This window comes from Maylandia zebra, linkage group LG17 (genome assembly GCF_041146795.1).
Source record: "Maylandia zebra isolate NMK-2024a linkage group LG17, Mzebra_GT3a, whole genome shotgun sequence".
In the NCBI taxonomy this organism is placed as follows: domain Eukaryota; kingdom Metazoa; phylum Chordata; class Actinopteri; order Cichliformes; family Cichlidae; genus Maylandia; species Maylandia zebra.
Genome location: NC_135183.1, coordinates 19,657,268 through 19,681,740, shown reverse-complemented (window position 1 = coordinate 19,681,740; position 24,473 = coordinate 19,657,268). Strand labels below are relative to the sequence as shown.

The 24,473-nt window shown below is 39.0% G+C and overlaps 1 protein-coding gene across 1 annotated transcript; it reads right to left on the bottom strand.

Moving 5' to 3' along the window:
* Positions 1-1,284: 1,284 nt before the first annotated feature.
* Positions 1,285-24,254, bottom strand: myrfl (myelin regulatory factor like). Its single transcript, XM_076876059.1, has 24 exons — positions 24,026-24,254; positions 22,280-22,421; positions 21,153-21,246; positions 20,501-20,562; positions 19,510-19,960; positions 18,715-18,927; positions 18,433-18,628; positions 14,632-14,708; positions 14,116-14,226; positions 13,943-14,033; positions 13,639-13,839; positions 13,217-13,325; positions 12,071-12,180; positions 11,566-11,711; positions 9,031-9,192; positions 8,877-8,948; positions 7,906-7,952; positions 7,533-7,688; positions 7,390-7,437; positions 5,864-5,948; positions 4,624-4,698; positions 4,278-4,389; positions 2,480-2,551; positions 1,285-2,177 (listed from the first exon to the last, which is right to left on the bottom strand). Exons 2-24 carry the CDS (start codon positions 22,350-22,352, stop codon positions 2,085-2,087), a joined length of 2,856 nt encoding a protein of 951 aa, XP_076732174.1. The 5' UTR covers positions 22,353-22,421; positions 24,026-24,254; the 3' UTR covers positions 1,285-2,084.
* Between the last annotated feature and the right edge of the window lie 219 nt (positions 24,255-24,473).

Genomic DNA, 24,473 nt, shown 5'->3' with positions numbered 1-24,473 from the left:
TGGCCTCTACATATTTTTGATGAAATACAGCAGTCGAGCCTAGAAATAATAAATACGCAAGCAAGCATGAGCATTACTTTGAGATAGGATGTTTCTAATTTGTATTACTTTAATTTTGAATGCATCTCCTTGATGTTTGTGTTAGCATGTTTCATCTTTCAAGTAGGAAACTTTCAGTTTTGCATTTTTTACCTCTGAGCTCGTAGAATTCAAGAGGAAAACACTTTTCCCAACAAAATGTGACCAGTCTGTTTTAGAGTAAATACACACTGCACGCTGGATTTATGATGGAGGAGCCCATTTGTGAAGCTAAAACTGGCCGTAAACATAAAGTTAAATTTTTTACCCAATAGTGGTGCAATATAGAAAGTCAGTAATTACAAGGTTTGATTACAGGTTGAAGTCAGGACCACGTTTACACTATGGTAATGCATAGAAAGTGGCACATCCCCATAAACTTGAATGTTGAATATAAAACTTACGAATTCTAAAAACACTTAACATTATATTTAAATGATTCAATAATCATTTTGTAACTAAGTGTTACAATCCCTGATAAAACATTGCTTCAAATGGTGAAAGTCTTGAGGAATGGCACCCGGAAACTTTACCAACAGGACACATCGTCGTGTGCCTCAACTTCAAAGGGTGTTTCGGTCTTTTATCACAAGCTATTCTGCCATTTCCTTGGTTAGGTTTATAGATAATATTTAAATATTTAAAATGAACTTTTATTGTTTTAGGAAATGATGATTACAGTTATAAACCAAGACAAGTTAACCCTATGGCCATATTTGCATTTTGTATGCGTAAACTAGGAGGATAGGAGTGTTTGGCATTTGCCAGAGAACACCAAGATTGGCATCTTCACCACTGGTGACCTGTGCTCTTCACAGATGAAAGTAGGTTCACACTGAGCACATGTGACAGATGTGACAGAGTCTGGAGACACCGTGGAGAATGTTCTGCTGCCTGCTTGTGTCAGCAGTTCCTGCAAGACAAAGCATTGATGCTGTGGACTGGCCCGCCCGTTCCCCCAGACCTGAATCCAAGTGGACATATCTGGGACATCATGTCCCGCCTGATCCAGGAGTTGGCAGATGCTTTAGTCCAGGACTTGGGAGAAGATCCCTCAACAGATAATCCATCATCTCATCAGGAGCATACCCAAGCATTGTAAGGAGGTCATACAGGCACGTGGAGGCCACGCACACTACTGAGCCTCATTTTGGCATGTTTTAAGGGCATTACATCAAAGTTGGATCAGCCTGCAGTGTGGTTTTTTTCTTTTTCAATTTTAATTTTGAGCGTGACTCACAATATGGACCTCCATGGGTTGCTAAATTTGATTTCCATTGATAAATTTTGTGTGATTTTTTTGTCAGCACATTCAACTATCTGAAGAAACAAAGTATTTAATATAAATTATTCATTCATTCTCATCTGGGATGTCGTGTGTATATAAGGATTTTTATATCTATCTACATTTTAACAGTTTCACAGACACAAGGAGGTAAAATTGCTCATATCAAAGAAAAACAAAAACAAATATTTGAGAAAAGGCAGAAAAATAGACAATTTAAAAATGCATATAAAAAACAAATTTTCACATGGCAGAAATATACTTTTTTTTAAATCTCGATGATCCCCGCATGTGTGCCTACACTTATCCTGTCTGAACTGCAGTCACAGTAAATCCCATCTCTGACTCCCCCTCTCTGATTGGAAGATGGGTCGTTGTAATGTTTTTTATTTTTGGCATTTCCATGTTTGCCAGTCTGTGTAAAAGTTAGCACAAAACAAAGATATGAGTAAAATACATTAAATAATACAACGTCAAAGTTAATGTTTTCAACCTGTCGTTTTTTTGTTTTTTTTTAAATTAACCAGCCATTTTTCTAGAATAACAAACCTGCCCCCCCATCCCCCACCCCACCCCGCGAAACCCCCCAAAACAAAACAACCAAACATAAAAACTTGCAGAAGTGATTGGAGCATACTTGGATTTCTCTAATTGTCATCTTTGCAGAAATAAAGCAAATTTTCCATAAACATGTTTTTATAATTTGTCTGTAATTATGTTTCTAAAATTCCGTGCAGTGTCTGTAGAAGTAGAAGTGGTAGTCTGTGAAGAGCGCCCCTGCGTATTGATAGTTGGTACTGCAGTCTGCTTGACCCTGAAGAAAGATATTGATAAGCATATACATTATTATAGCCCAACAGTCTGTAGGATCCATGTTTCTGTGAAAATATTTATATAAATAACATCAATAATGAAAATTTCTATGACAGGCAACATAAAATAAAATGTTTTTATAACACTAATGTTTCCATCAATGTTCTTAGTAAAAGTGAGGATTGTTTAAATAGTGTTTTCATGTTCATGCAGCAAGAAGAGGACTGTGTGTCTTTAAGGTTTCATAACCAGTGAAATGTAGGTCTTTTATAGAAGAAAAATTAATAATTTTTGGTTTCTTACAGCCACTGTTGAGCGGAAGTGATACCAGCTTTGATAAAGGCGAGCCACATGAAGAGGCCATTCATGTTCCCCCTGCCGAAAAAAGGCCAAAAAAGGTCAGTTACTATTTATTCAGCAAAACCTCTAATTTTCAATGGAAACAGTAAAAAAATGTCACATTAAGGTCAGAAAAACAATTATTTGAAGCTAATTCTGAATGAATGTTATCATGATCACTTCTTTGCTCATTTGGGGAATTAGCCCATAAAAGTGAAAAATGGCCATACCTACTCAGATAGCAATTAAGAGCCTGGTTGCTGCAACTCATCTGCCAGTTCTCCTCCTTGACAAGTGTAGCATGGGCCACAGATGCCCACACTACACTTGTCATGAACCATAAGAAGTCTGGCTTGTGACATTTGGGCCAATTGATACCGAAGTGCTAAAAGTACCCCAGATTTTATATGTTTGTAAGATTGGAAGGAATATTAGTAAAATTCTCATTTTGTCTTAAGAAGATAAGCCAAACTCATCACTTCATATTAGAAGAAAGAAAAAGGCTTCAAACTTCCCCAAATGAACTAAATTCATTCCCAAAGTTAGAAGTTCGAAATTATTCTGAATTATTGATGAAGCTTTACTTAATTTTTGAGAATAATTAAATGGTTTTTGATAAATATAATATAGTTTTTAAGAGACTTAGTATTTAACTTTAAAACAAGGGCAAAATCAAACGATTTCTACAGCTGGGTTGATTTTCATCAGCGCTGCCCTTGATAATTACTTTGACAAGGCTGAAAATTCACTCAAAGTAAGTTTCACAGATCCAGATAAGTTTATTTCTTCTTTTTTATTCCAGAATCAGGACTGATTCATTTCATGCCTCAAAACTCACTTAGTAGAAAGAAAACCTCGACATAAATGTAAACGTATGACAAAGTATTCGTATGTTTGGTCTTCTGGACAGTCCTCTGTATATCAAGGTTTAAGTGTTACTGTGATTAGCATGTTGTCATCCCACTGTGAAGAAAACCTGCCACACATTCATTATTCATCAGTGATTGGCCCACACTTCCTGCATTATTAACTGCCACAGTGACTGAGTTAGTGAACTGGAACCTCAGCGACCCTCAAAACAAATTTCTGCCTAACTGCCGAACAACCCAGGCCTGATAAATGGAAGAAAACTGATGAATGGGTGGATTGATTTTGACCAGCAATGTAACAAAAAAAACGATGAAAAATGATCCATTAATTTGCATCTTCACACAGGCTTTTGTGTTTTAATACACAGCGTCACAGTAAACAATTAGATATTAAACACATTTCTGTATTGTCTCATATTTATAACATAGACATAGTAAACAATAATTTATATATATATATATATATATATATATATATATATATATATATATATATATATATATATATATATATATATATATATATATATTTAATTTTCATGAATTAGAGCACACCATTCTACTTTTTTATTTTTTTTTTAAGTTCCAAAGTCTGGATGAATTTAATCTATTAAAACATTTTTTTTCAAATTTCATGTAAATGATAAGAAGTTATACTTAATATTGACTTATATTCTTAAAGATGAAAAAGCCTTAAATTAATGAAAAACAACGAGGAGATTCCCTTATTTTAAAAATGGCATTTATGTTCTAAAGAAGATAAAAGCTCAGCTTACAAATAAAGAAAAACCCTGTTAATTATCCTATTGTTTTGTGTGAAGCTTTTACATTTACATTTATACTTGCATGCTGTATATAAGTGACGTTTAGGGAAACAGATTATTGATTCTGACCTGTGTATTTGATGGGTATCTGCTGTCAGACACAGCGCTGATATCCAGCTGAGCAGAACAGACTGTGGACTCATCAAAATTGCACAGATGGACTACCAACTCCTCTGTAGAGCTACATAAACCAGACACAGATTTATATACACAAACAGAAAATAACATTTATGTCAATTTATTTCAATGTCGCATGTAAATTGGCATTTGAAAATCTAAAGTGTCATTCCAACATTAGCAGATAAAAAGGGAATAGATTAAGCTTAAATATAAATAATAATAATAAGAATAACAAGAATAATAATATTAATAATACATGTTTTAATAGCATGTGTGAGTATATTAGGATACTTACTTCATGAGCAGGGTTACTTTCATGTTGACAGGAACAAACTCACTGACAGGAACTCTGAAGATGTATCGACTGGGGCTTAAAGGAAACAACAGAAGTATAACGTTATTTATTTTTACTACATATTTAATTAATAGCACGAGGTAGCATGTATCATTACTGAGGACCTGCCAAAATTTAATTGAGATTTTACTGGCATTTAAGATTAAAGGTCTTTTTGACTTTGACATCGACATCCACTCCACATGCACAGTCAAGCATTACTGCAGCCTGTTTTCTTAAAATATCATTTAAGTTTATATGATTTACATAAATGTAAATCACGCAGAACTTTACTGTCTCAAGTTTAAATCTCTCTTACAACAAACTACCTTTTCGCAGTCTTCTCACTCTTTTTACAAAAGTGTCTCCTTGCTAAAGATCTAAGAAGGACGTCCAGTAGATGGAGACAGTTACATCACAAAGGTGTGAAAACTTTCACTGTGGAACTATTTTGCAATAATTGAGTCTATATAAAGATATTTAACGTAGTGCTTTAGAAGAGAGTGACATGACTCTCAAAGAATCCTATAGTGAACTTTATGGGAGAACTCTGCAACAGCAAAGGTAATAATAAGAGCATTTTATTTGTGCATGCTTTTTAAGGCACTCAGGGACACCTTACAAGCAATTATATACCAAAATCACAAGCATTACAGATAAAATAACAGTTGGCAAGCGCCATAGAAATAAAATGTTGACATAGGAAAACCTCAGCAGATTTTTTACAACTTGCTGGTAATAGAAGTATAACAAGGAACTCCTTAAAATTAAAATTTACGAGATTTGAAATTAAATTTTGCTAGTGGTTCTCTACATGTTCATATTCATATTCCGTGACCACTGAAAATAAAGGCAATAGTTAAAATGACAGCTCAAAGGTGTAGAGTGGCCAAAGACGATTTTGGGAGTGCATTCTTTCTTTGTTACGCCCACGATCCACACAAAGAATAAACAAGGGCCACCAATTTGCCCACGAGCTGCACTTGGAGAGCCATGGGCTTAGGATGACATTTAACCCATAAATGTTTGATATTGGGACAAAGTCCACTTTATTTGGCTCTCATGGTGAATCTGGTTATTTAACAAGCTCGCAAAAGCTGAAACACCCTTTTTACAGCAGTGTTATCAAATGAAGAATATACTAAACAGTCTATAACCTGCATACAATCACAGTGTGTTTATGTTCGCTTTCTCTACTTACCCACATTCGTCTCTTAGGCAGTATTTTCTGTCAATCACCAGCTGGCTTTCTTTGATCGTGATAGAGTGGATAGTGGTGTTCGTCCCTGATAGAAACAGAAAAACAGATGTATAATTTATTTTTTTTTTTTAAAGAAAAAGAACAAAGAAAATCATAGGAGCATTACTGGTGTCACTCAGACTGCAGTTCTCATGCAAGTAAATGATGATAAATGAAAAATTATGAAATTTATGACCAGAAACAGCATCAAAAATCCAAGTCCAGGAATTCAAGGTTCAAGTTTAACATGTAATAAACATCCTTTATTTTAGTGGACTAGAAACATTAGGCAATGCATCATCTTCCCTGTGACCCAGTATATACTGCTGCTACATGCATTTATGAAACCTCATGCCAATCAGGTTCAGATCAGGCAGGGCACTCACACTCCAAGTCTCACTGTTATTGCCCAAAAGACTGTTCCCCAACCCAAAACCACAAGGAATGTTATGGACATCAAGAAAGGGGAGGAGAGAGAGGAGGCTACATGTGGGCAAATAATGTAAAAAATGGCTCCTAGGAACATTTGGTGTTGTTCTTACTCTAGTTCTTACATTAAGTTACATATTGCAGCAATAGATGGCAGAAGAGCAACCACCGCCCAAACACTGTGGACCCACGAATTGGTTTTATATTGGTTTTCTGGGTATATTTTTTGGCTTTTTCTCTGCTCATTTTTGCTGTGTAAGATTATAACTTTCAAGGATTTGGCTTCCTTCCTATTCTAGTACATCTACATGGAAGAGAGATAAACGCATTGTGGCCAGCCTCTCTCCTCTCAAGATTAGCATAAAAAAGCATAAAAAATCCAGTTATTTACTAAATGCATGGATTAGAGGCGAGCTGCTGATAACATTGGGACTGAAGGAGGAGGGCTTGACGGCTAGGCCACGCAACCAAGCAGGCCTTCAGAGGGAACGCGATCGGCATCAGCGGGACTGAAAAGCAGCTGGAGCTGGGAGGGTCTCCTCCCTGACTCCATCCAAGCTCTGTTTGCCTTCTAAGTAATACTGATAGGATCAGAAACCCGAACTATTTAAACAGATGTCCCTATAGCCAGTTTTGGCAACTGAAGATTGATCCACCAAGGCATCTGCTTACAATCAGTCCACAAAGTATTAAACCCCTATGGCTCCTCCTGTGGGACCAGAGGAGGATTGAGCCATTTGGTGCATTCATGCTGAACCCAGAGGAGTTGCATGCATTAAGACCCGGTGTGCTCTGAAACCGAGCTCTCGCCCACTGCCAGGCCCAGGCCTAGGCTGGGGTACTAGTATCTCTGGTCGAGGTGAGGCTTCATGAATCCTTGTTGAAGGATCTTTTGAATTCTTCTCACCCACACTCTGTTGTTCGTCTCCTTTTTTTATGTTGCGGCTTTTGAGCCGGGTCGTAACAAACACTTTGTTTTTCCCTTCTAAGTTAAAATCAGTCAAAGATCTCTCAATAACTTTAATATATGAATTGAAACTATATAAAATTTTACTCACAGTCTCCAGCACTTTTCAGTTGTCCATAAAAATCTTCAATGTTTTTTTCTGAGGAGCAGAAATATCAAATGGTGAACCAAAAATCAGTTATGATGAAATTTTCTTTTAACGTAAGCAAGAACTAGAGAGTGAAATAACTTTACCTTTCATAACAGGTATTTCTGTTGATTTGGAGATGTTGATGTTTGAGTTAGTGGTTCCCTCTGTTGATGAAGGGCAGCAGTACACCTTATCACAGTATAGCAGATCACAGAAGTCCACAGCAGGGGGCCAGAGGCCAGGACTACCAGTTGGCAGGACTGGAAGAGATTTATCGTATTATTACTTTGTTTTCTCTGTTGCCACTGTTATTGGAATTCAGAAGCACTGAAAAAGCTCTGAAATAATTGAATCCGAGTATTTAGGTGAGTGTATTTAGGTCTCTATCTGATCTCTAAATGCTTATAATACTATTTACACCATTATTTGTCTTTGTCCTTTTGGCTTTAGACTCAGTGTTAAAAGGCATAACATTACCTGTGCTGGTCCATGATGAGGTTTGCAGAGGAGTCTCAGTAGTATTACTAACACACAAAAACATAAAACTTGTTGGTTAACATAACAATAATAATGGAGACAAGCTAACAAGTACTACATTTCAGAACTTTTTAGCACCCTTCATTTTCATTTGTCATTTCAAGGGGTAAATAATGCTGGAGCTTGCCAAACAAACAAACTTTGACACTTAAAAATAGTCCAAGTCCAATAAAATGATCAGTGTGGCTGTCTCCCCTGGTGCTATAATAAAGTCTGGATATTTAGGATTTTTTTTTTGCTTTACAAAGTGAAGTAGAGTTATCAGGAAGCTAGCCAACTAATAGAAATTTGAAGATGATATATTACGTTCTGACCAAAATATGTATAAAATAACTAAACTGTACAGCATTTCTGTGACGATGGACATAAATGAAGACAAAAAACAAAATACCAGTTATGTTTGGAGGGTTAGTTAAGGGCCATTTCACACATGAGGCTACCTGGTGGCTACGGAACAATGGCAAGGCTAACGTAAGAGAAGAGGGTAGACTTCTTCTCAATAAATGTCCATATTGAGACAAATGTCATCATATAGCATAAATGCATCAAAAACAATCAGAACAGCCAAGAGAATCTCACGCGAATCTCTGAGATGACCTATCTACAACAAGAGGATAGTTATTGATCTGTTATGGTGTGGTTTCCATTACTTTCTCTGTGAAAGTTCTAAAATCCACTGGAAGTTTAACCAGCCTGAGAATGATTCTTTTGGAAGTATTCAAATAAATGCACAGTAGGTTTCAAACAAACAAAAACAAAAATGCCCTGCACATGACGTGACCAGGGGGAGGGGGCTAGCAAAAAATGTTTGGGAACCACTGCCTTAGTGTATCTGAAACAACATATGTAATGATGGTGATCTGGAACTGTTTCAGTGACGAGGAATCACTATGAAAGCTGTTATTGTTTACCTGTTTCCAGGAATGGTTCCAAAATCTTCCTCCTTCACGTTAACTAGGTATAGAGTGGTGATGGAGATGACACTGCACACACAAACACATTACAAAATAGAATTTCTTTCTTTCTTAATTTAACATATCATTTCTAAGTGACATCATATCTCACCAGAAAGCCATAGTGGCCAGCAGAGCGAAGACGCTTATCTGGAAGACTTTATGCCGCAGGCACCGACTGTATTTGTGACTTTTCTCCTCCCTTTGCACTTTTTCAGTCTTACATGCATCAGGTATTGATATTGTCGACATGCTGCTGTGTTTCTGAGGTCTCCTGTTAGAAATAACATAAACACTGCTTCATTTTCAAATCACAGAATAAATTTTCCCAAAAAAAGGAAGAAAATTAAAACTCTACTCCTGCTCCTGAAATCCATCCCTCCACATGCTTCTTGAAGGTGGAAGATAGAGCTCCTTCAAGATTATAACAATAAACTATATTTATTTGAATAGTGATGAGTCTATCCATGACATTTAGCAAAGTTAAGAGGTTATTTTGTACAGAGGTGAACGACAGTCCTTCAACTTTCTACAGGGATATCGGCTTAAGGTACTATATACATTTCTTAAGATGCGTTTCAACTAGCCCAAGATAAGACCTAAAGCTATAGTAACTGATCCCTTGGATGTTATATCATCTGTTACCTGTGGTGATTTCTTGTCTATTAATGCCTTTCAGTGTTACCCACAGTAGCCTTCAGAATCTCAGTTGTCCTTGACCTGTGCTTTGCACTGATAAAGTACAGTAATGTTGCAATAAAGACTTCATGAGTCATTTTCCATGGTGCTATATACTTTGTAGTAGGACTCTGCCTTTAGACATAACCATAATGGAGTTATTTTAAGAGAAATTATGAAATGCATCCTTTTAAATATTAGATTTCCTTTAAAGGATGCATTTTATGATATTGTAATATTCTGTTTTGATCCATTTTAGCATTCAACAACTTGTGAAATTGAACTCATAAATGTAACAGTTAAGAAGGTTTGCTAAGACAAACCCTTTCACTTAGTTGAATGGAAAAGGTTTGCTTGACATTTTTGCAAATGTGTTAAAAATAAAGAATACAATTATTACAAGTACATACATAACACTCAAAATTGAGCTCAAGTGCATCATGTTTCCTCTGATAATCTGTCAGATGTTTCTGTAAGTCATTTGGAGTCCACCTGTGGTCCAAGAAATTGTTTGTAGACCTCTGAGATAGGATTGTAACTAGGCACAGATATGGGAATTGGTACAGAGAAAGGTCTGCAACACTGAAATCTCCAGTGAACACAGCGGCCTCCATCATTCAAAAACAGAAGAAGTTTGGAACCAACAGGATTCTTCCTAGAGCTGACCACCAGCCAGTCTAAGTAATTGGCTTAGAAGGACCTTAGTCAGGGAGGTGACCAAGAACTCAAGGGTCACTCTGACAGAGAGCCTTTGTTGCTCTGTGGAGAGAGGAAAACCTTCCAGAAGGACAATCATTTCTGCAGCTCCCACCAATGACGATGAGTGGCCAGACAGAATCCACTCCTCAGTAAATGGCACCTGAAGGATGTTCAGACCATGAAAAACAAAATTCTCTTTGACTTGAATGCCAAGTGTTTTCTGGAATAAACCAGGCACTGCTTATTACCTGGCCAAAACCATCTCTACTGTAGTGGTGGCAGCGTAATGCTGCAGAGATGTTTTTCAGCAGCAGGAAGCGGGACACTAGAAAGGAGTAATGAAAAGATGAATGCACTGTATAGAGAATTGGTGAAAACCTGCTCTAGATCACTCTGGACCTTGGACTGGGGTGAAGGGTCATCTTCCAACTGGACAGCGACCCTAAGCACAGAGCCAAGATAACAAAGGAGCGGCCTCAGGACCACTCTGTGAAAGTCCTGGCCGAGCCAGCGCCCGACTTGAACCTCATTAAACATTTCTGAAGAAATCAGAAAATGTGCACCAACACTCCCCATCCAACCTGATGAAACTTGAGAGGTTCTACAAAGAAGAATGGCAGAACTGCCTAAATATAGGCGTGCAAAGATTGTCCCATCATACTCAAAAATACTTGTCAGCCGTTTTACGCTACTCTTTCAAGAATTCTTGAAATAGAAAGACGACTTCAATTTAAGACTGAAGAATTCACTTGGATGAGTGACAAAACATTTCTCCCACTGAAAACGCACCATCCAGATGAACAAAATGAAATTTCAGGCATTTCCTTACCTGGATGATTGGGCATGCATCAAAAAATTTCTTGGGTTAACTCTGCCTAATATTAGATTTTGTTTGATCATCTGAAACATCTGTGAACAAGTGTGGCAAATATGCTGAAACTAAGAAATCAGGAAGGGGTCAAATGCTTTCTCATACCACTGGAAGTGGTTCTTCCATGGCTAGGGCTGTTCTCCCTGATAGACACAGCATTTGGTGATGTGCATGGCTTCAAGACTTCAGACTGTCATCAACTGCAAAATATCTTTATCGAAGCAGAACAATCCTTATCGGTTTGAGCCTCACAAAATGAAAACTGTGTATGAAAGCAGCTTAACACAGTTTTGTTGAATCTCCCAAACCTGAATTCTTCACACAAGAAGTGTGTGAAAAAGTGTCATTCTCTGAATACATATGGATGTAACTAAGTGATAGATGGATGAAGGTAAATACCCAGTGGATCGTAGACTACCCGTCAGACTCTTCAGCTTTGCCAGTCGACGGTTCCAGACCTCAAGTTCGTTGATACGAGTTTCCAGGTTGTCAGTGAGCTTTGACAGCTGCTGCACTGCGCCCACATTTTCCATGAAGATCTGCTCCTGGAAGAGGAGAGGGAGGGCATTAGTGCTGGTTGCTAAGATCACTGCAGGATGTAGTTGTCAGGCAACCATTATACTTTCAAAATGTTATCTTAAATGTTTCTTCTAATGACAACCATTTTTTTCCTTGTGTTGTGTGTGCATGCAACCAATGTAAGATTTGAAAATCACTAAAGTAACCTAAATTTGGTTGTATTTGAAGAGTAGCATAAATGTAGAGTATCAGTAAAAAAACAAAACACACACACACACACACACACACACACACACACACACACACACACACACACACACACACACACATATATATATATTAGGGGTGCAACAATACACAAAATTCATATGTAAGCACTTCTTACCTTGTCCACCATGAGGAAGTTATTAATTTTCTCTCCGTCAGAACAGATGACATCTCCAACATCTTTCACTGCAGAAGGCAGCAGCTCTTTCACCTCCTGAGCTATAATACCTTAATATCAGAAGACACATGGATAAATATTGTCAGGGTCCCTGTGCCTACCCGGTCGGCTCAGTACGGCTACATATGTTTTGTATTCCTTTTTTTATTTTTTTCCTGCTCTCTCCTTTCCCCTCTTTCCCTCCTCCCTCTGCCTGGGCGGAGCTTACCTGCGGGCTCCTGCCCTTGGCCCACGCACCTGTGGCTCATCACGAGTGATCCAGCTCCTTTATAAGACGGCAGCCCTGTGTTTCTCGTCGCTGGACCGTTGCCGACCCTCGTCAGTGTAACCCCAGCTCAATGACTTCAGAAGTGTTTCATAGCGATTTACCTAACTACCCATTCGTGTCTCTGTGTACAGATTCCCTGGACCTACCCCTGTGTTACCCGAGTGAGTGGAGTGTGAGGAGGAGTGGACGGAGAGTGTGCGTGTCTTTCCCGTTCGTGTGTGGACCCCCGGAGCCCGGCTTTCCCCTCACTTTTGTAAATAATCACCTGGTGCATCATAATAAAGACTCTTGTGCTTTCAAGACCTAGAGCCTGCGCGTGAGTCCGTTCAGTCCCGTTGTGACAAATATAGTATATATATTTTATATATATATATATATTGATATATTTTTCATATTATTTTGTTATAGTATTAAAATCCATATTTTTGGGGGTAAATTTACTGGTGTATAGAGCTTGACCCAAGACTAGACGACTGGCTACCCAAAGGGTTGCTTCATAAAGTGTCTCATGACATGAAGATGGTCACCCAAATGTTGTGTTCTTATCACCACATTGTTGTCATCTTGTCACCAAATGTGTGCATGGTGAATGCAGTTGTAAGGTCACAATTTGGTGCTCAATTGATTTGCCAAATATATAAATATATATAAATATTGTGGGATTTGTACAAAATATTTATAGACACCATATTGATGTTGGCACTCGCAATGCCCTAGGCAATGTTTATGCAACGTTTCATCAAGATTGGGCCACTCGTCTCAGAGGAGAATAGAAAGATTCAAACATATGGTATGATCAGCATGATGAATTGCAGCACCTGTCTGGTGGGTGTGGTCTATTCCCATTTTGGAAGCAAACTCTGGTTTATAATCAAACTCGACTATCTTCATCTGATTAATTCTCTTCAGCTGCTGCTCAGAGTCGACCTAATAAGCAAAAAGAGGAACACATTTTTGGTCATTTTTAATGTGTAAAGTCAGAGGGACAATAGGACAAACAGAATTCAGCTGAACCACTGAATAAATGCCAAAGATATCAGTGGTGGTCTTTAAGACATTGCCTTTTTTAATTATACTAAAACTACTTAACTGTCGATTCAGATTCTACAGATTTCTGTGCTGATGTAGATACTACTACAGAAGACTAGAGAGTCGAACATCAACCACAAATGAAAAAGCTACCTGCTACAAATGGACAAAACTCATCATTTAGATATTCAGATAATGAAATTTTTTTCACCTGCTGTATGTTCTCCTTAACGCGACAGTCAGATGGCTGCATGATGGTGCCCATCACTTTGGCATTACCGCAGACAACCAGTGCCTCATCAGGGGAGTCGGTGTTGATGCCCACCCGACCCTGACACACCAAATCTTCTTGCACCACTCCGCGCTGCCACATTGTGTCCCCATCCGTCTCAAACTGACCAGGGTTAGACGCCTGTGGCAAAGATTTATTTATTTTTAATGGAATCTTAAACTTTTTAATACAGTCATTGAGTTATTGGTTTATCAATTTTTGGTTCATAGATGTATTTTTTTACCCTGACAATAATCTTCTCCGACACCAAAGCTGTCAGGGGAAAACTCTCATCTTTGACTACAGCATACAGACCAACCACCATCTGAAAATACCTGAATAAGCACAAACAATTATTATTGTTATCTACTGCTGTTATGCCTTCATTAATTTTTTTATATTTATACATTTACAAACCTCTGGTCAGGGTTTGGTTTGCCTTTTTTTCGCATGTTGTTGGCCGTCGTCTCGCTGAAGTGCAGTCGGCCAAGTGTTACTCTGGTTATTTTGCCACCGGGTAGACTGACCCTGGAAGTTTTGATAGCATTATGTTTAAAATGCTGTATTTGCCACATTTTTAACTCTATCATCTGCCATTTGGTAGTCTAGATAGCTTGCCAGAGGCTAAATAATTTGACAACAAAGGCCTAAATCAAATCAATCCATACAAGGTCTTCTGCTTATTGAATTCAGGATAAGACAGTTTTGGTCTTGAAAAATGGAGTGTTGGAAAAAAAATGGAATGCTCTAAAATGCTTTTCTCCTTCAACACCCAGCTGCTTTCTTAAACATTGAACTGCTGTACATCATACTGTACTGTCTTCCATGAAGACAATAAGGCTCAAACATTATTCAGGCAAAAGAAAAGCTTTTCTACAGTAGTTAAGTCATATGTATCTGGTCAAAAATATGGACTTTAATACTGTTACATACCTGACTGGATGAAAGGGTTTTTTGCTGCGGTCAGGTTGAGATTGTTCAATGGTCACAAGGTGACTTGGAGTTTCCAGCTTTGATAAGAAGGAGACAAACAAACATTACACAGATGAGTAATGTCGGAAAGCATACTAAGTATTTGCATGTATGAATTGGGTGGACAAGACCAAAGTGCTGTCAAAGGATGGTAGGAACAAGATTTTAGACCTGAACACGGCAGAAATGAGCTACAAGAGCTTTGGGGTCCTTAGGGACTAGTAAAGCGCTATATAAATACAGGCCATTTACCATTTACCAAGAGCATCAGTAAGAAGCTTGATGAGAAGGTGGCAAGTGTTATTGTGATTATTTGGAAATCAAATAAATAGAAGATGACCATCAAATGTCCAGTCTGGAGCTCCATGCAAGAGGTTGCCTCATGGATCATAAGAAAGGTGGTGGTTTAGTCCAAAACTACAGGTGAGCAGTGTTGGTCAAGTTACTTGAAAAAAGTAATCAGTAACTAATTACTGATTACTTCCCCCAAAAAGTAATCCTGTTACTTTACTGATTACTTTTTCAAAAGTAATTAATTACTTAGTTACTTTTTAAAAACACGATTTACAACCTGAAGAGGTGATAAAGCGATAGGTCTTTCAGCCCAATTCTACTTTTTCTACATAATCCATCATACAAAATGTAATCAAATGGAAAGGTCTCTTTTTAAAACTTGTTTTATTAGTTTTAATCTTTTAACTTTATGCATCAAGCAAAAATGTAATTATATGCAACATTCTCTGACTGGAAGAAATTTGTTTAATATTTAAACCTAATTTCTGCACATTCCAGCACAAAAAATAGTTTTTTTGTGTGTGTGTTTACACTCACTCTTTCAAACAGATGCAAGTAAAACACAGCAGAAAATGAATAAAATCAAAGACTAGTGGTCCTTTTGCTCTATTTTCACCTGTAAAGCGGGAGTAGGGTAGGCGGAGGTTTACCCTGGTGCAGGTGTGCCGCAGTTATCAGTGGAAGAATCCGCGAGTTTCTCTGTGAGTTTCCCATTACGTCATAGTGCACTCGGTGCTTGCTTGGAAGTTTAGGGGGGTTTTTTCGCTGAAAAAGAAGTTTTCTTCCCACGCACAGCGGACACTAATGTTTTTGTCACTTTTTATGGAATCAAACTCAAAATAAGGTCAGTATTTCCACGCTTTAAACGCTGCACGCTCATACTCTCTCCCGCACTCGATATGTTATCCATTGTTGATCTGCACACAGCTGTTGTCACAAACGTGGAACTCGCTTACGTCACTGTCATGAAACATTCTGTTCTGTTTTACCAGGAATGTATTAGTCAAACCAAATCTGCTTATTACTCTGCTATTGTCTGCTCAAGTGAGAACTCTACCAAGACCCTTTTCTCACTATTCAACTCTTTTAACAGGCCACCTGATTCTCTCCCTGCTCATCTCTATTCATCTAACTTCTGTGATGCTCTAATGCTATTCTTTATTGATAAAATTCATAAAATACACTTAGACCTGGACCCTAATGCTCAATGTAGCTTCTCTGTCCTAACTTCTCCCCCTTCTCACTTCCTCTCTGTTTTTCAACTTCCATCCTTAGCTGATATTGCTGATCTCATCCATAAATCAAAGCCTTCTACCTGCCAGCTCGATCCTATCCCCACTGTCCTCGTCAAAGCCTGCTTACTCCCTCTCCTTCCCCTCATATCTGCTATTATTCACTCTTCACTCACCACTGGAACTGTTCCTGCTTCCTTCAAAGTTGCTGCTATTACCCCAATTCTGAAAAAAACTGGTCTAGATCCCAACAACTTTAATAATTTTCGTCCTATCTCCAATCTACCATTTCTCTCAAAAATCCTTGAAAAAATAGTTGCTTCACAAGTCCATCTTCACCTAACTGATAATAACCTTTACGAACAGTTCCAGTCTGGCTTTCGTCCTCTACATAGCACTGAAACTGCTCTTATAAAAATAACAAACGACCTTCTTATAGCAGCTGATTCTGGTCTCCTCTCCATCCTTATCCTTCTTGATCTGAGTGCAGCTTTTGACACCATCTCTCATCCCATTGTCCTTAGCAGATTAGCTTCTATTGGTCTCTCTCACACTCCACTAGCCTGGTTTAAATCATACCTATCTGACCGCACTCAGTTCATTCAATTAAAATCCTTCACTTCTCAGCTTTCTCCTTTATCCACTGGGGTGCCCCAGGGATCTGTCCTCGGGCCCCTTCTTTTCATCATCTACCTTCTTCCACTCTGACATATTTTTCGTAAATATAATATTCAGTTCCACTGCTACGCCGATGACACCCAGCTCTATCTCTCTACCAAACCTGACTCTACTCTTCCTCCACCCTCCCTCATCCTCTGTCTAGCTGAACTTAATTCTTGGTTCTCCTCCAACTTTCTTAAACTCAACAGCAATAAATCGGAACTTCTTCTGGTTGGCACTAAACGACTGCTATCCAGAATTAACAATTTCTCTCTCACCATCAATAACTCGCTGGTCCCTATCTCTCCCTCTGTGAAAAGCTTGGGTGTCATTCTCGATAGCACATTATCCTTTAACTCACATATCAATAATATTACACGTGCAGCATATTTCCAACTCCGTAACATTAATCGCCTCCGCCCCTTCCTCACACCTCACGCCACTGCCATTCTCATCCATAATCTTGTTATCTCTAGAATTGACTACTGCAACTCATTATTATTTGGCCTTACACAAAAATCTATCAACAAGCTCCAACGTGTCCAGAACTCTGCTGCCCGTATTATTACTAGGACTTCTTCTACCCACCACATCTCCCCAATCCTGAAGCAACTTCACTGGCTCCCGGTCAAATTTCGCATCCATTTTAAAATAATTCTGTATACATTCAAGGCTATTCATTCTCTCTCTCCACCGTACCTCTCTGACTTATTACAGATGAAGCTCCCATCCCGCTGCCTCAGATCTTCATCTTCTCTTTCTCTCTCTGTTCCCTCTGCTCGTCTGATCACAATGGGAGGGAGGGCCTTTAGCTGCTCTGCCCCTCGACTTTGGAATTCCCTACCCCCGGACCTCAGAAATATTAGTTCATTCTCTCTTTTTAAGTCCACCCTCAAAACTCATCTGTTTAAAATTGCCTATTCTTAAATTTCTGTATGTTTTAACTTTTATCTTCTATTTTTATCATTGTGTATATTTCCAGTTTTTATCTGTTGTACAGTGTCCTTGGGTGCTTTGAAAGGCACTATTTAAATAAAATGTATTATTATTATTATTATTATTATTATTCTCGCAGAAAAAAAAACGGTTTTAGTAATGCAGTAACGCAGCATTCCTATGAGAAAGTAATGGTAATCTAATTACCGTTTTTGCAATAGTAATCCCTTACTTTACTCGTTACTTGGAAAAAGTAATCGGATTACAGTAACGCATTACAAGTAACGCGTTACTGCCCATCTCTGCAGGTGAGGAGTTTATTAATGATCTAAAAGCAAAACACCATAATGGACTGAAATCTTGCAGCGCCTGCAAGGTCTTTGGCACTCACTGTGTTTGGCAGAATGGAGGTGGGAACATAATACTTTGAGGCTGTGTTTCTCCTACGGGCACAGGATGACTTCACCCCACTGAAGTTATCTTGTACCCTTAGCCATGTAATGTTCATTGGCCCCTCAATGGAGTTTCACCATTTTCATAGAGTATTATTATGCATGTAAACCTCCTTTGATTTAAAACTAATGTTTAATGTCTGCATGATTATTTTTCCTTCTCTAACTGAAAGTAAATCTATACACACCTTTACCCCGAACACTTTTATCTGGAAAAAGTCGATTTCCTGTGGCCCACTGGCCGTTTTGATGTACTGTGGCTCTGCATCCACACCAATGTGAACAGTGACCTGAAAGTGGTTCTTCTTTTGGCAAACAAAGGACTCGTCAGCTGTGGAGTAGTTGAAGCCTTTATCTGTATCAACGTGGTAGGCAGGAGGAGACCTAAAACACAGTGATGCTGGTAAACCATGTTGTAGGTCAAGAAAGGCTATCTTTGCAGTAAGAGACTGGGTTGATCCTTGACTCACAGTGTCTGGTAGTTGCTGTCGTGCAAAGTGCTCCACTGTTCTGGCCTGTACTGTTCCCAAGATAGTAGTTGATAGGATCCCACACCCATTCCACCAACACTTGCAGTGCTCCCCACACCACCATGAGTTCCTTCACCATCAGAGCTGGAGGTGCCAACTCCTGCAGATGGTTCCTCAGACTCTGATCTCCTCCTTTTTTTCCTCTCTAAGGTGCTGAAACAGGAGAAGACAGATTCAAAGCTCCAATGGAGTGCCACAGGGCTTAATCTTAGGTCCACTGCTATTTCCTTTTTACATGCTTCATCTTCGTGGCATTTTTATGCCAATAATATGTACACACACATTTTTATATCAATAACAGTCTTCTGTGTATACCAATAGCAACTGTAGCATACTATATCATGTGACTTAATGGGATTAAATTCTAAATGTCAAAAACTTTCCGCATTTCAACAATAATTTAATATTTATTTTAACTGATTAAACTCCATTCACTTGTTCTGGCTGTCAATCAGTCTAAATTCAAGAATATTTTCTCAGCCTTCTTTTGCAGACTCACTCTGTCATTGCAGAACTGATTTAAAATGTAAGTAATTCAGGACTGTCTCTAAAACACATGCCATGCCTTCTTTATCTTTATGGTTTGGATTGTATCCCATGGTTTCTGTTACCTTGCTGTCAACTTTTAGGACTATTTATTCAGACTGTCATTTACATGATAACAATTCCACCTATTGTAAAATAAAATTACCACATTGTGACATCATAGCGTCATAAAGCTGAATATCTGCTTACCAGGTTTGTAGTGTGGAGGCAGAGCCCAGCATATGGGTTGGAGAGGGTGTGGTTAGATTTGGGAGCAAGCCTGGTCCAGTGCATGCTGTGGTATAGATGTTTGAAGGTGGTAAAGGTGGAGAAGGAGGTGTGGGTGGGGTGTAAGATTGCGAGTATTTCTCTGAACTTAGATAGCGTGATTGTCCAGGTGAGCTATGTGTGTGGTGCTGCTGCAGAGGAGCAGGTGGTCCAGGTGGAGCAGGAGGGGCAGGTGGACTCCCAGACTTGATATAAGTGTTTGTGAGTCCCAAAATACAAAGCTGATCATGAGTCAGCTCGCTGGGGTTGGAGGGGGCAGGCCGTCGACCCTTAAAGTGACAGGAGGAGGAAGCAGCAGATGCATTTGTGGGTTGAAATGCCTCCTGCGTGGTTGGCTGGTTGGACCAATAGGATGACATGTAGCGGAGGTTCCCTGATTAGAGAAGAAAATGTCTTACAAAAGCTTTTTTGTTTCATAAATTATTTGCGATAAAACATGATTATTATGAGCCTCAAGTCATTGTTATTTTTATATCTTGAACAATTAGCACAGATGTGCATATGCCTGATGTTTGGGAGGTCTCTTTGCTGGCACAATCATCACAACAAGAGCAACCAGTCACTCACTCCCAAGGTAACAGGTTTGTAGTTTTTTCACACATAACGAGGAAGATTACACTTGTTGGAATTAATAATTTGTACTAGATTATTAGATTACAAGTGAAGAACGCTTCTGCAGACTCAAGGGGCTGTTAAAGTTGTGCGGTGTTGTAATTATTATTTCAGTTATGAATAGCTATAAAGGGGTCACCATGTGTGCTTGATCAGGTTTGCTTTTCAAATGTTAATAAAACCAGTGCTCTTGTCAGCGTGCGGTCTATGGGAGAAAGGAATGTGAAAAAACGAAATTTGTTGTCTCTTAAAATGCAAATATTGCATATAAAAATGCATGTCTGATGTCTGTAAATGGTACCTGGAATCTGTGCAGGTGACCAGGCCTCTGAGCCCGAATCAGGAGGAGACTCAGGCAGCATGCTGGGAGGAAAAAAACAACATGAAGAGCAATTCTTATTCATATTTAATATAAGTGTTTAATTGTGTTATGCATTTACAGCTTTCCCTTTGGTGATAACCAACCAGCTGAACACTGATTAATGTTTGTTGTCTAACAGAATCTCCTCCAGGGAGAAATGATGATATTCATATTTAGTTCTGCAGCTTCAGGATGAGCTGTTTCATGCAGCAAAATACGAGGAAACCTTCTGCACCTGATAGTGAACTTTGTAACTGAGATATATTCAAATGATTATCAGGCAATTAAAATATTGAAATACAGTCAGGACTTCATTTTATAGACCCTACATCATAACTGTAGGGTCATGACCCTAACAGGAGGAGAACTGAGTTCATGCTGTCAGACAGAAATAAAATCGGATAATTGTACCTCAAAGCCACTCTCAGAAAAATACGCAAAAAAGTACAAAATTAGAGAGGTATTAAAAAAAGGTTCCTATCCACATTAAAGGACATTTCAAATGTTTAAACCTCCCTTTTCACCTCCAAAAGAGCAACAGATGAAAAACATGATCTCAAAGTGTCGATGTGTCTTTGAGGGTGACTCTTACAAGCTGATGGGGTCCACATCGTTGCTGAGGTACTGCTCCAGGATGCTCGTGTCAACCGCGACAGAGCTGTCCAACACACCGCTCACATCCTGACCTGAACACACACGCACACACACACACACACACACACACACAGAGGAAATTACAACGACATTTTCACAGTCGTCACAAACACAAACCAAATGTTAAAGAGTTCAGATTTTCACCTCCAGATTTTAATCCTTCCATTACAGTAGTTTTGCATGATCCACAGTTCACAATAAAAGCCATCCTTCCAGCCAGCCTTACAGTTTAAGCCATCTTTCTCTGATTGACAGCCCCTCATAAACAAGCAGAGCTGCGTGGCTGAAATAACCGCATTAGGAATATCTGCTCTCTATGACATCAAACAGATCCAATAGTATTTGAAACTCTGGTGATGTTTATCACAAGTATATGAGCTACATGACAGAAAATAAAGAAAAGCAGAGCAGAGGCATCGTAATAATTTGTTCCATTATTTATCAAAAGTCCCTCTGATATAATCAGTGGTGTTGAATAACATCCAGTTTCACACGTGATAAAGTTCACCTACACACACACTGATCAATAATTTTTGATCTTATCAGCTTTGTGACAATATGGAACTAGATAAGGTACTGTACATGTGGCCAGTTAACCTACTGACAGTTGGTGGGTTTCTATTTTTAGGGTCAGACTAAAAGTGAAGGCTAAAATGAAATGAAACTCACAGACAACAATGAACTGCTCAGATTTTCAGGACTCTTTTAGATCATGGGAATGTTTCTGTAGAAATCCTTAAGAATTTCTGAACTGTCCTTATTGAGGATCTTAACTTCCCAGTAACTCATCCAAACCTTCTTCCAAGCTCATCTTTAGAAGTCCATACAACCCTCTTAATAACAGGTTTATCAAGCGTTCCTGGAACTGTCACATTACCAACCTTAAAGTCACCTCACAAGAGAATTTTATCCTGCTTAAAGACATCAGCACTTTCACCGGAAAATCCTCAACCATCCTTACGGATTCTTACAGAACGACCCACCCCTTAAATCCAAACCTCAGGCTTTCACTCATTCTGTGATATTCGCAGGTGACGTGCTGCTAATGTTAGGAGGATATCCCACCATTGAAGAACTGCTGCAGCGCCTCGTTCTCTCCCAGGACCTGGGCTGGCAGCCGGCTGGCTTCAGGATCCATTCAGCACAGTAGGGGGCGCTGCAGTGGCAGAGCACGGGATGAGGAGAAAGTCCAGCAGAGCTCTTCACACTGAGAATAAACAAAAAGGTAAATTTTTATTGAATTATTATTATTTTTACCAGCACACACAACAACAGGGCGATGATGTTAATAACCGCTGCATGTTGACGATGTTTGTGCAAAGCTTTTTTGGCCCACCGTCCAAGAAGGAGGAAGGGTGCATACAGACTTACATATATGCATGCATCATTATAGTGAGATTAAAGAGACAAAATGTGATCACAACATAAAATACTTGAGGCTGAGCTCAAACTAAAAAGCAGCAAAACTTGAAGCACAGACTGTAAATAACCTGCTTTTTGGAGCGTTTTGGTTGTCGCCATGTTGGTGTTTGGAGCTAGAAATGACTTGACTTGGAAGAGAGGATGCAATGCCACACTAGGAGCTACTGGTGGACTGCTTGGTTAGTGAGCTGCATACATGAATGTTGTGATTGCCATCAAAGACTGAAGAAAAGGCAGATTGTTTACTTGTTTACCACACACATAGATCCTGCCACACAGATTAACCACACAGCAAGGGATTTTAGTTAACTGCACCATTCAGTGTGAAAAGGCAGCTGTGGCTCAGGAGGTAAAGCAAATGACCTGCCAGCAGAAGGTCAGATCCTGAACACCAAATTGCTCTTGATGCTTGTCTGTGTGTGTTTGAGAGACCATTAGGTATAACTGTGTGTCAGTGGGTGAATGTAGTTAAATGTGCTTTAACTGCTTGGGGTAGAAACTCATTTCTTTACATTTAACAAAACACACCATCGTTCCTGACTTTAACCTTTATCTGTATTTGTTGTCTGAATCACAGAAAGCAGTCACGCCACCATCCACGCTATGTTTGCAGATGAACCACAGTCAGGTGGACATGTCAGTATCTTAGAAAGAACTACTGACTTCTCTTCATTGGCTCCCTGTTATTGAATATGTTACCAAACAGACAGACACCTTCTCTACTTTTAAGATTAAACTTAAAACTTTCCTTTTTGATAAAGCGTTTAGTTAGCGCTGTATCAGGCGATCCTGAATCTGATCTGCATTTAATCATTACTTGTTAGTAATCTCTGGCTCTCTTCCACAGCACGTCTTTGTCCTGTCACCCCCAAATGGTCACGGAAGACCACTGCCCGTACCTGAGCCTGGTTCTGCTTGATGTTATTTCCTGTAAAAAGGGAGTTTTTCCTTCCCACTGTTGCCAAGTGCTCATAGTTTTCTCTGCATTATTGTATAGTCTTTTATAAAAAGCACTGTCAGGTGACTGTTGCTGTGATTAAGTACTGTATAACTGAAATTGAATTGAATTAAAGCTGCCTGCTTTAACCTGTTTTTTGTTTTGAAGATGGACAGCTGCTCCGTCTAATCACCTGCAGGGAAAAGGCCTTCTTAGAGAAAGCCTATACACAAATACAGCATACATCCATTTATGATTGCTTTAATTATGTATTTATAATTTCAGTTCATTCATCAACTTACTCTGAAAATGGTTAAAAGCAGAAAAGTGAGAACACACTTGATTTGTTTTTATTGGTAATGCGTGTCTGACGACACCTGCAGTCAATAAATCACCTGAAATGTCCTGTTTAAACAGCTCAGATCTGCTGGGACATGTTTGTTCAAACACACCTGTCTGCAAGATGGCCGCCAGTCAGTGGTGATTTCAGACTTTATCCAAGCTGCTGTCTTCAGGTACAATCCATGTGTAAGGACGGATTCAGTGTTCCATGTTTCAGATCCTCAAAGACTCCCCAAAGTGTCCACTGTTCCTCGTCTTTCTCTGTGTGTGCAGCCGAGGGAAATCCCTCCTTTAAAGAATAAAAATGTTTTCTTGTGGTTGTATGCGGTGCTGTGTGGATTGTCTCTGTCTGTCAGCTGGACTTTGAGCTTTGAACAGGAAGAGGCATTCGCACACCTGACAGAGGCGGACATCCATAAACCAGCCAGTCATATTCTGGAAGCACACGCATGCCGAGCCTCTCTGTAAATGTTGCTGTACTTTCTTTCTCCTCATCACCTCGTGATGTTTCACAAAGCTGAATGAAAGCATCCACACATCAGAGGCTGCTGTTTCTGT

What these genes read in the sequence shown, in the direction of transcription:
- myrfl (XM_076876059.1), bottom strand. Translation starts at nt 22,352, where the DNA reads ATGGATCCTGAAGCCAGCCGGCTGCCAGCCCAGGTCCTGGGAGAGAAC. An exon ending in CTGGCCACTATGGCTTTCTG is followed by an intron (nt 8,949 to 9,030) that starts GTGAGATATGAT and finishes TTGTGTGTGCAG; the next exon opens with TGTCATCTCCATCACCACTC. An exon ending in ACTGAAAAGTGCTGGAGACT is followed by an intron (nt 5,949 to 7,389) that starts GTGAGTAAAATT and finishes TGTTTCTATCAG; the next exon opens with GGACGAACACCACTATCCAC.